At 40.0% G+C, this 12297-nt stretch overlaps 1 protein-coding gene across 6 annotated transcripts in view; it reads right to left on the reverse strand.

Moving 5' to 3' along the window:
• Positions 1–12297, reverse strand: part of CLCN5 (Cl-/H+ antiporter 5) — a 150422-nt gene that overhangs the window by 20239 nt on the left and 117886 nt on the right. For 5 of the 6 annotated variants that reach the window (XM_024767860.1, XM_024765657.1, XM_024766412.1 and 2 more), the window contains 3 exons: positions 7504–7655; positions 4803–4902; positions 1230–1417 (listed from right to left, as the gene is read on the reverse strand). In XM_024767860.1, coding sequence (XP_024623628.1) covers positions 1230–1417; positions 4803–4902; positions 7504–7655 — 440 coding nt within the window. Of the gene's footprint in view, positions 1–1229; positions 1418–4802; positions 4903–7503; positions 7656–9792; positions 9945–12297 lie in introns of those variants that run through there. The other variant, XM_024768642.1, reaches the window with a different exon arrangement.

The following is a 12297-nucleotide window of genomic DNA, read 5'->3' on the forward strand; positions in this document are numbered from 1 at the left end:
CTAAATCCGGAGCTTCTCAAACTTTTCAACCCAAGTACATACTCCTAATCTAGGAGAGAGGATAGGGGGTGGGGTACCCAGAGCAGAGCTGAAATAGATATTCTGTTTTATCTTAAACATAGGACTTTTGCATTCCTTTTTAATGATTGTTTACATTTAATTTTTGAAAAAAATTTTCTTCCAAATACTGATCAGGAAAAACTGATATTCTGGGAAAGCACATAGCATGTATGCTGAGGTTTCACATACCCTCTGGTACGCTGACCTAACCCCAGTCTGAGAAGCACAGACTTAAACCCTCTCACACATACAGTACGTAGCTAACGCAAGCCAATATGCACAGTCAGATATATGTACATAAACACTCTTATTTCTGACTTTATTATTTTCTTATCCTTCTCTTACCTTCACTGAATCTGTGGGGGTGTGTGCCATTTCAAATTGTTTGTGGACCAAAGTAGGTAGGAAAATAAATTTTAAAAGTACAAACAAACATCCTAGTCTTGTCCCCCTCACTTTACCAACAGAGTAGATGAGGAGTGAGCCGAGATAGTACCCGTTTTAGTTGGTGGAAGCCAGAGTGGAATTGGGCGTTGAGAGTTGTTTTGTGTGCTTTCGTGTTTAGTAGGAGAGATCTAACATACAAACCAAATGGTAAGAGAAAGGTAAGGAACCAAAAAACAAAATTACTTTTACATCCAAAAAGATATGCTAAAAGACAATGACAGATGAACATTTTAATTTAATCTCAAAATGTATGGGCAATTTTATTCCTGGGTTTCTGTTATTTTGCTATGGAATGTATCATAATTTTTTTTAATGTTCTAATGCAATGCTCAGGGGAAAATCGCTTAAACACATTTTTAACCCATTCCATCCTTTGTTAGAAATTATAGCTTACCTGTTGGCTGACTGTGACATTTCTACGGAAATAGCTAGAGAAAGATTCAGTCACACGGTGTACTAACAACTAAGAAGAAACATCAGGCTTGTTTAAAACAAGCAAAACATTTTAAGTTGTTGTGTAAGCATCAAAAAACTCCACATGTCAGAAGAGATAGAAATAGGACTGCACTTAAACCACAGAGAAAGGCAGCTGGCACTGGTTCCCCTTTTCATGAAAAGGAAAATAAAGGAAGCTTCCACATTTGCCGCAGGGACAGTATAAGAAATGAAGTAAATGTAAGAATAATTAAATCAGTGGTTCAGAAATCTTCACTACGTGTTACCTCATTCGTGCTGATGATAAGCTGGGACCAGCTATTCCACTCTGGGCATTTGTCTCTGTCTTCAAAGGTGACGTGCTGGGAGTTCCAGCAACAGTGTTCATGGTTAAACCAGATTCCCCCTGTGCATATACCTTCTTTTAAGTCTGTCATCCAGTGAGCAGAGATGTCTATCAAGCCAGCTAGGGAACCTGATTTGAGGGGAGGGAAGGAAAGGCCACAGTTGTCAGAGAAAATGAGGGAAAAGGAATCAAAATAATGGACAAGTATACACTTTCTCATTCCATCTGCAACCTCCTTCTGATTGTCTGTCTGCTTGCTTTTCACCTTTTATCTCTAATGGATTTTACCTGTTATTAAATGCCTGTTCAAGAGGGGAAAAAATAATAACAACAACATTGTCTGCATTAAACACTGTGTGTGCAGGATCTTTATTGTATATGGGAAACTTAGAGGAGAGCAAAGTGGTGGGGTGGGAGTGAGGGGCGAGTGGATTTGACTTTTAGCTGCTTCCCCTGGCAAAGACTCTGCTTTGACTTAGAGTTGATGAATACTGATCCATAAAGACGGTCAAGTTTCTTAAAGTTTCTTTTATTCTCACTTTATACATAAAACTGAGAAATGTGAATTGCCCATGTTGAAGAATATTATATGATATTTATTTGAGATGGCTTGCCAAGGGCAGTTGATGAACACTGTGAGGAAAAGGGCTCAGTCTCCATGCCGATTTGGCTCCAGCAGCGAGGGAATTTGAGTGGTGGCAGGAAGGCATTCTAGGCTAAGGGAACTGAAGTTATAAAAGCACAAACTGTGATGTACATGGAAGATTAGATGAAGCTGTAGGTAGGCTGAAGCCTCCTGAGCCTAGGATGTGAACATTCTGAAGTTTTCTTAGTGACAAGGAGCAAATAATATTTTATACAGACCGTTCCTCAAAGAAAATTATGAGAAAATGAATGGGGACTAATGCACTGCGGCTAATAGACTGATAGGGTTAAGAAAGTTATAGTACTTTCAATTCTGCCCTTCTCATCATTTCTGCTGTCCAGGTGAAGAAACGCTGGCATAAAGAAATTAAATGGTCTAGAATCATGCTTTAGGGAAATAGCAAAGACATCATAAAATTCACAGCCCCTGAATTCCCAGACTGTTCCTGCATTCTGACACACTGCTTCTATTGTTGCTCACCAATGCTTAAAAACAAAATACCCTCTGTGTATGAGGGAAAGAAAAATATTCACTGACCACCTAGTGACAAGACATACATTAAAAAGTTGAGGATATTACGCCTACGTTCCAACAGGCTGGAGGCCATGTCATGTGTATGTTTTGGTAGGTGCTAAGAGTGTTAACACACTCTCTTAGTTATTTACATATTTGAATAATCTAGTCAAATCTAACAAATTATTTGACACCTACTCTTGGCTACTCCAGTTCCCGCTGTCTCTTCCTTCTAACTCGTATTGCACTTACTGCCTGGATTCAGAAAACTAACATGATGTTAAAGGGTTTGGCTAATTCTCTGGTTGTTTCACGTGTGCATGTCTTATTCTACCTAACACTGGTACCCTCCAACCTATCTTCCCGTCTACATCTCTCCTTCTCCTTCTTTTCCCAATTGGCTCTTTCCTCTCTGGTTACAAATATTAGCAGGTTTCCCCTACCCTAAAGAATGAAATGCTTCCCCTTGTCTATGCTACCATTTCAAGCTTCTGTCCCTTCTCTCCTTCCAGTGACTACCCAGTATCCCCAAAACTTCTACAATGGTTGCCTTCCCTTGAAATCTGGTTCCTGGGTACTCCCTGGTGATCCAGTGGTTAGGACTCGGCGCTTTCACTGCAGGGGCCTGGGTTCGATCCCTGGTAGGGGAACTAAGATTCTGTAAGCCGCGTAGCGCAGCCAAGAAAAAAAAAAAAAAGAAATCTGGCTCCTAATATTTATCTGAGATGCTTTTTCAAGGTCACTGGTATCCTCCTAACTGCTAAACTACATAACCTTTTCTCAGCCCCCTTCCTTCTTGTCAGCTTCTGTGCAATACTCGACATTACAGACCACTCAGTCTATTATGAGCCAGCTCTAAATTGTCCAGACCACGTCTCTCTTCTGTGCGAGCCAGAAAAGGGACAGCATTAACACCCTAGACCATGGGTTGGCAAACTATGGCCCGAGGGTCAAATCTGCCTCTGTGTTTTTAAATAGAGTTTTTCTTGGTCACAGTCCAGCTCGTTTATTTTCCTACTTTCGATGGCTACATTCTTGCTATACAGACAATTTGGCCCACAAATCCTACAATATTTACTATCTGGCCCTTTACAGAAAAGGCTTGCTGACCCCTGGCCCAGATAATCTTTGAAAACTCTGCTATGGATGAACCATTTCTCATTTGCTGCGATCATTTTATACTCCATGGCTCATGAACTATCTCTAGGTAACAGCAGCATTGTGAACAACTGGGCACTGTGTTGAGTGCTGTATCGCTGTATTTCATTCAATTCTCGCAACAAACTTGTAATATAGGTACTCTTATCCCCATTTTACAAGTCAGTAAACTAAAACTTCCAAGGGTTAAGAAACTTGCCTGAAGTCACAAAACTAGCAAGCGGTGGGGCTGGGATTCAAATCCAGGTAGCCATAAACTAGAGCCTGTGCTATTAACTACCATTCCATCCCAACCGCCATCCAATTTCCCACCTTTTATTTTAGCTCAATATTCTAAATCTTCCTAGGCCCATCTTCTAAGGCCACAAGGATATAAGTCTCAGCATCTCTGCCTGGTATTCTTGGCTTTCTGCTTTCCCCATGGGAGGGGAAGTCTGCTTGGGAACCTGCTTTAAAGCTGTATTGCATAGCAAGTGTGCTATTCGTGTTTAAGATTATATATTATTTGGAGTGGCTTAGGAGGTTGATGGAGAATATAGGAAAAGGTGGTACCATCCCAGTCCTCGGCCACCATGAAAGAGTAAGAATTTAGGCCCCCTAAGGGTATGAGCCATATCTTACATGCTTTTCTTTACTCCCAAATGAGAGAGTAGATATTTAAGAAATAGCTACAAAAATCTCTCAGGAAGTCCTCTTCTACATGTTCTTTCCTAAACCCCATGCTTACTAATATGTTAAAAAAAAGGGGGGGGGGGAATTCCCTGGCTGTCCAGTGGTTAGGACTCAGTGCTTTCACTGCTAGGGCACGGGTTCAATCCCTGGTCGGGGATCAAGATCCTGCAAGCCACGCGGCATGGCAAAAAAACAAAAAAAAACCCTGTCTCTAATAGAAAGGTTCTTCCTCAAGACAAGCACCAAAAGGCAGTACTAACAGCACCTTTAAATGGATACAATATTTTATAGCATACAAATGCACTTAAATGCATTTCCTCATTTAACCTCATTTATTTAAAGAAGGAGATGAGGTATTACTACCTCTTTATAGACGGGGACATCAAGCTTCCCAAAGGTCCACGAACAATTCCGTTCATGTAGGAAAATAGTAAAGCACAGTATTCAATTCAGTTCATGACTTGGGAGAGGGGCACACCACAATTTTAGGAGATTTGTTTAGAAAGCTCACATGGTTTACCATACCTGATAAAAGCCCAATAAGTAGCATCAACAACCAGCCAGAAAAAGCATCGCTCACACTGTGAATTAAGGCCCATGTTGACTCCTTGCTTTTATTGGTAATCTAGGGAGAAATGAGAAAACATTGATACATTCTACACACACTCTTGCTTTTTTACCTCAAAATGTGCGATAAAGAAACACAAAGACAAACCTATTCATTGGGAATAGAGTCCAATTTAGAGTTACTTCTCAAATCTTTGGCTGAACCAACGCCACCGCGAACTTTGAGCTTTATTGAACCCTGTCTTACTGAACCCACCTTCATCTCCAGTATTGCAATGTCTGCAAGTACCTTATTCAGGACTTCCCTATTAGCTGCTAAATTCTTATAACATCAATCTGTTTTGCTTATTGCAGCGGTCTCTTTCTAGCCTGGACATCAGATAGTCCAAAGATGGTCTCTTGACTCACAGCAAATAGTTTGATTGTTTTTCAAAGAATAAACAAACACGGGCTTATCTGAGGGGTTAAAAGTACAATTTGTGGTTTTCTACCTGGGGCTGTGCTTCAGGTCAGGCAAATTCCAAGACTTGATACCACAAACCTCTTACTGTACAGTGATCACAGATGCTAAATGATATCAGGGATGATCTCTTTCATTTTCAAAAACCTGCTGGGAATATCTGCAGCTTTCAAGAGGTACAGAAATTTTTACCTTTTAGGTCCTAGCCTTGTTAATTTAACCCTTCAGTGCCCACACTTCAAAACCAAGCATTCTAACAGCTTTGTCATTAGTACTTCCCCCTTCTCTGTACCTGTTTCTTTTTTTTTTTTTTTGGCGGTACGTGGGCCTCTCACTGTTATGGCCTCTCCCGTTGCGGAGCACAGGCTCCGGACGCACAGGATCAGCGGCCATGGGCTCCGGACGCGCAGGCTCATGGGCCCAGCTGCTCCGCGGCATGTGGGATCTTCCCGGACCGGGGCTCGAACCCACGTCCCCTGCATCGGCAGGTGGACTCTCAACCACTGTGCCACCAGGGAAGCCCTGTACCTCTATTTCTTATCTTTGAAAGTGTAAGTTAGCTACCCCATCTTAATCTGCAGTAACATCACAAGTAATAAATTATTATAAAATTTTAAAAGCAGTTTAAAATTTCATTTTGACTTATGACTTTAAGTTTCCAATTTAAGTGCTGAAAGTAGATGAGGTGATACTTTTCCCCATGACATGGCTTCCATTCAGATGATGAACAGTTAATGCTAAAAAAAGGTCACCTTTGAACATTTGATAAACACATTTTAATTGATTTTAAATTATTATTAGCTGATATAAGGTGCCTCAGATGCAACCATTTTGATATAACGGGAAATGCGCCCTTGTCATATCACAGGTGGCTTTCACAATCTGAGTAACATGTTGAATAAGCAAATGGTGACAAACTGAACTCTGAATACAGATAGCAAAAATTCTAAAGCCGTAAGATTCTATATTTTAAAGGCTGCCTGATGAATTGATATAACAGAAAGCATATGTGTGTATGTTCCCAAATAGCAGGAATCTTATAAAAAAACGAATGTTTTATAGAGATCACCTTTTTGAGTTAGGAGAAGAAAACTCTATGGGATTATGACAAATCCAAGGACTACAAAGAAATTTCTCAAAACCTGTACCTGGGACAACCTGACTCCTGGGTTTAGGTGGTCTTGAGAAAGCCTGTCAGGAGCTCGGAAAGGAATGAAAAGTGATCTGAACCTGACTGCTCAGGAGATTCACTCAGGTCTAAGAGGAGGAAATCATGAATTTAGGAGAGAATGGAGTCAACTTAAAAATCGATTTTTAAATTTGGAATCAAAGCAGAAATAGTAAGGAAGAAAAAATAATCATACTTACTGTTGGCTGAAGAAATGTTCCCTACTGAATCAGGATGACTGGGGCTGGGGCCCTACCTTTTGAATAAGTTCTCTATGTGCTTCTGACACAAACTAGAAATCGTGATTCCCTGATTTAAATGATACAGAGCAATAAGTTAAAGGCAAGTGACCTTGGCGGACTGCTCCGAAAAGTTTTCACAGTACTTTGAAAAGAGAAAAGTAGGGAGACTCTCTTGTCATATTCAAAACAAGCTGGGCCATAGCTATAAGTACCATCTATCACCTATCATATTAAAGTCGTTGATTTGAATTTGATTGGTCTTGTGGTTTTGTGTGAGTTGAATGCATAAATTTGCTTTGGTTTTATGGTTGTACAAGAGCTATAATCACGGGTTTACCCTGTAAGCTTCAGTAAACACTACAGCTCTGAGATTTTTTTCTTTTATTCCTTTAAAAAGAGCCCATTTACTTTTCTTAGATGTAAAAATCCTGCTTCAAGGGAAAACCATAAAAGAGAGGTGAGATGGGGAAGGAAGATCTTTGAAATTTAATTTGGTTCCTCCCACCAACTTTGTTTTCACCTATCTGCACAGGCATTTATACCCAAGGATCCTTTTCAACCACTTACTATTGGGAGATAAATCATCATTAAATATAAATTCTTTTCAAAATCATATACAAGATACCTTAAAAATAAAAATATATTAAAAATAAAACCCTACATGTCCAACAGAAAACAGATTCAGCCACATCCAGTGTTGAGGGAAAGAATACATATAAAGAATCTATATCTTCAACTTCTTCTCCTGAAGTTTCCTAACACTCACTCACAAAGCATCTTTCGTCTTACCTCTCGGTGCCTATCCCGGTCTCGAGACTTCTCCCTCACCCAATCAATTGTATTGAAATCATCATAGGTCCCCACACCAGGGATTGGCTCCTCCAAGAAGTCCATCATCCTATTTGAAGAACCTATTCCTCCACCATTGTATGACTTGTCCTCTGGATTGAACAGAAAACAGACATTAGTACTTCAGACACTCTGGACATTTTTAATACCTCTTTTCTGAGCACCAAGAGGTGAGCCCTTAAACTATCAGATGACTACTGTTAGGGTGCTCTGATAAAGCAGAATAATCACCTGGTCGGAACATCCATCACATTCAGAAGTTTCTGTGGCTTAGGCACAAAACGATGAGCATCTCGAGGCAGTGTGAATGGAAAGGGACGTATGAGAGCCACAGTACAAAGGGAGAATTGACAGGGGTTGAAGTTCAGTGGGAAAGGATTTGTGAAACAAAAAACAGGAGCTTGGAGCAGCTTAGGTATTTCAGTTTCTGTTCTAGGATGAAGACAAAAGGGTCAAAGGTCTTTGCAGACAAATCAAGTCAGAAACCATTTTACATTTATAAGGCAGTAATTCCATCCTCAGAGGTGGCTTTTGCCTGAGTGGGGACACCAAAGAAAGCATGCAGGTCTTTTCTAGAGTTAAGCTGCCTGGAATGTACATATTTCCCTTCCATAGATATAAGACTTTGATTCCTGATGCCATGGGTTTGTGGAAACTTTTACTGAGTATACCAGGACAGTCTAAGATTTCCAAGTAGAGATTTTAAAAAAAGTGCATGGCTCAGAGATGACATGTTCCTCCCTGATCCTTCAACTGGAAGAAACATATCCTTTTGGCCAACAATCACAGTCCTTCACCTGCTTCGTTTTTAGCACTTCTACTACAATTACTTAAGCAAATGCTTTATCTTCTTTTCTAGACTATAAGCTCTTTGAGGGTAGCCCTATTATCTGATTTACCATTGCCTTCTCCAGTGTCTAGCACATGGCTACGACCCAATAAATATCAGCTGAACCCAAGTTTGTTTGATGAACAGTTGGGATGAGGGAGGAGTGTCCAAACTCAGAAGTTGCACTTATACAAGGTTCCTTAGTATTGCTTAACAAACTTCTTCAAAATATTTCCACAATCCTCTGGTGAAACAAGATTTCACTATTAAACACAAAATGTAAAAGCGTATTCAGGAATGCATGCAAATGCACAATGAGGAAAAATGCAGAGTAACGCCATCAATGAACTCAACCAGCCACAGCTCACATTTGCAGCATCAACCTTGGCAGGGACAAAGTTCTATCGAGACTGTTTGGTGATGAATCCCTCTGTGAAGAAGGCCAAAGTGGGCCTGAGCTGACCCCCTCTTCCCCCATCCACACCCCCACCTTCACTCTAAACTCCTAATAGACAACTTGAGCACCCTCAAAGGATAAGTTTGAATTAACACCCAAGTTGCACCTGGTTTACAAAGTCTAAGTCTCCTGAATACCTAGTTCAGCGTACCTTTCACAAGCAACACACACACATGAAAGGAAAAGCTCTGCAGAATCCAAATCATAATAAGGGTGGGGGTGGGGTGAGGGTGGAGTGGAGGAGATGAACAAGTTAATCTTAAAACCCCTAACCAAAGTTCTTTCCATATCTTCAAGCATACCTGGCCATAAAATGGTTGGAGGCTTAATCACCAGCCCAGCATTTCCTATGTCAGTGGCATACTGATAAAGATTAATGCTGGTGCGTTGTTTGAGAGCTTGGAGGGAAACAGCCAACCGGGAAATGAGGGCAGAAAGAGACTAAAGTATGTGGGGCAGGGGGGAACCAAGCTGTTTCAATTCTCAAGACAAATGCTGACATGAACACAGGACACCAACCAACCAGAAACTGACTTTTTAAAGCAGGTTAATGCTTCAATTGAATTTGGTCTGGTTTAAGTGTGCTCCTTTCAGGAGAAATTTTCAAAGGATTTTGTGAAACTGATTTTTAAAAGCACCCAATAGTTACCTAACGTTACACTGTATATCAAATGAGGCCCCCAGCTGGAAGAATATTAAGACAAAATGAAGATCTGCAACAAGCTTCCTAACAGGAAAGAAAAAATCCTATTACATCACTAGGTAACATGAGCACTGCATCATCCTTCTTTGTAGATAGTCTCCTATTATAAATGCAAATTGTCAGGCAGCTCTAAAAGAGCAGGCAGTGATTAGAATCCGACAACAGACTGCTTGTGATTCTCCAGATCCCCTTCTCCCTGGGGTCACGCTTCGGTCCTTGGCCAGGCTCAAGTCTGCTTACCTTCAATCACAGCTTTCTTTTTTTCTGCCTCAAGGAAGAAATAACCTTGGCAGCCCGCATTTGCTCATTTAGGTTGAGGAGCTTTTACAGAAGGAGCCCCTGTCTGAACTGCTTTAGAAGGGCACTTGCTGCATTCTCTGCCTTTCACAGGAACAAACGCCACCTAAAGAACCACCAGTGTTCCCTGGCGGTCAGAATGTGATGTCACCGTTGGAATCACGTGACCAGACCCTTGGACCAGCCTTGGAGAAAGGAAGATTTTTAACCGAGCACAGAAGCCTTAAAGATGTAGTCTCATCTAAACAAATGTCATCAAACTTGGGGCAGTCAGGTCAGTTCAGAAAACTGGGATCCAGAAGTTTTAGTTTTCAGACCTCATTTAGCAGGAAATCTATGAAGGCAAAGTAGAAATATCAGAAAGCATTTAGAGTTACAGGGACCCTAAGTTAAAAAAAAAAAAACGAGGCAGGGGAGACAGGCAAATATAGAAAGGCTTTTTAAAAAAGGGCACTGGATACCAATAACACAGATAAAATCTCACAAATGTAACAAGCTAAATAAGTGAAATGAGTGACAGATGCTGGACACAAGAGAGCACATAATATGATTCTATTCATGTAAGTTCAAAGTCAGCCAAACCTAAATTATATCATTTTAGGACACAAATGTAAGTGACTACATTCCAAAGAGAAGCAAGAAAATGACAGAAGTAAAGACAATAAAGCCAGAAGTAAAACCAGAGGAGAGAGGGGGTCGCCATCTGGATGGAGCACATGGTGAGGGTGGGGCTTCTGGAAGGCTGGCAATTTTTCTTAATCCGGGCAGGGGTTACCTGAGTATTCACATTATAATTATTCTTTAAACTGTACACACATGTTTTATGTCTTTCTCTGCACACATCATAGAGAAAATTATGAAAAACTGAACCACATATGAACTTACTATACAAAGTCAGTTCTTTAATACCACCTAGTAACTTTGAAAACTCAGAAAACAGTCGAGAAAATGAGGCGTGTTAGTGATAGTGCTCTACCTAGAAAGCAACATCAAGTCTGATCTCATTAATCCAACCTGAGTAAAAGTAGCTATTTCAGCCATGAAAATTAATTCCCTACTACAGTTGCATTGTTTCAAAGGCTTTCCCTTCTCTTGTCTTATTCCAAAGGCTATTTTTAAGCAGGTTTTAATAAACTGTGCAGTAGGGCTAGTCCAGTAAAGAAGAATGAAATTGCCATCTCTCACTATACCTACCGCTGCTGTATGATATATAGGAAAGTTGTTAAGAGAGTAAATCCTAAGAGTTCGCATCACACGGAGAAAACTTTTTCCTTTTTTCTTTTCTTTCTTTTCCTTTTATTGTATCTATATGAGAAGATGGATGTTAGCTGAACCTACTGTGGTAATCATTTCACAATATATGTAAATCAAAGCATCCTGCTGTATGCCTTAAACTTATACAGTGATGTATGTCAATTATTTCTCAATAGAACTGGAAAAAAGAAAAGAAAAAAACTGCCATCTCCGCACTCCTTACGTGAATCCACAGGACAGCCGCTGTTGAACATTAATCTAGTCAGTGTGCTCCAGTAATCAGACCTGAATGTAGGGCTTTCAAATGTTGTGATTACTCTCATCAGTTCTTAAGGTGCAATGCATCCTGAAATGTCAGTACAACAAAACCTTAGGAAATGTGAGGCGCTTCATGGAACCTGTATGCTTTTGGTCCGTCCATCACTATGATGATATCTCAGTCTCTTGATGAACTAACCTAGCACTAATGAGAAGTAAAATGAAGTGGCAATGGAAAGTATTGTGGCAAAGAACTAAAAAGCGTAAAAAGCAAAGCCTATGGCCCAAGTCTGACTGTCTTATACAATTACACTTTTAGAAAAGTATGTATATCTTACTTAGAGAGGATGACAGGGCCAACCTCACAAGCCTCCTTCAAAGTTATTCTTTACTCAATAGGATTCTGCCTATAGTATCTGAAGCCCACTACAGAATTAACTTACTTTAATAAGATTTACATTATCTTTTTAGATTATTTTATACTTTAAGATACTATCTTTTTGGTACTTAAAAAGTATGTAGTTCTTCAATGTACAATGATTGGATTGCATAACCAGTACCATGTCAATAACTTTTGATGAAAGTTCATGTGTTTTTCAAATACTCCATCAGTGCTTCTAGGGGAGGAACTTTTTTATTCCATGTAAATTTACCTCTTTTGAAAACTAGAGGGCTGATAGCCATGACACAGTCCTCATACTAAAATGAGATTTAATTACAATTCAGATTAAGAAATGAGGCACTGGATTTGTAGCAACGTGGGTGGACCTAGAGATTATCAGACTAAGTGAAGTAACTCAGAGAAAGACAAATAGCATATGATATCACTTATATGAGGAATCTAAAAAATGATACAAATGAATTTATTTACAAAATTAAAACAGACTCACAGACACAGAAAACAAACTTATGGTTGCTAAAGGGGAAGGAGAGGGG

Source organism: Neophocaena asiaeorientalis, unplaced genomic scaffold (assembly GCF_003031525.2).
Source record: "Neophocaena asiaeorientalis asiaeorientalis breed wild unplaced genomic scaffold, Neophocaena_asiaeorientalis_V1.1 scaffold572, whole genome shotgun sequence".
In the NCBI taxonomy this organism is placed as follows: Eukaryota; Metazoa; Chordata; class Mammalia; order Artiodactyla; family Phocoenidae; genus Neophocaena; species Neophocaena asiaeorientalis.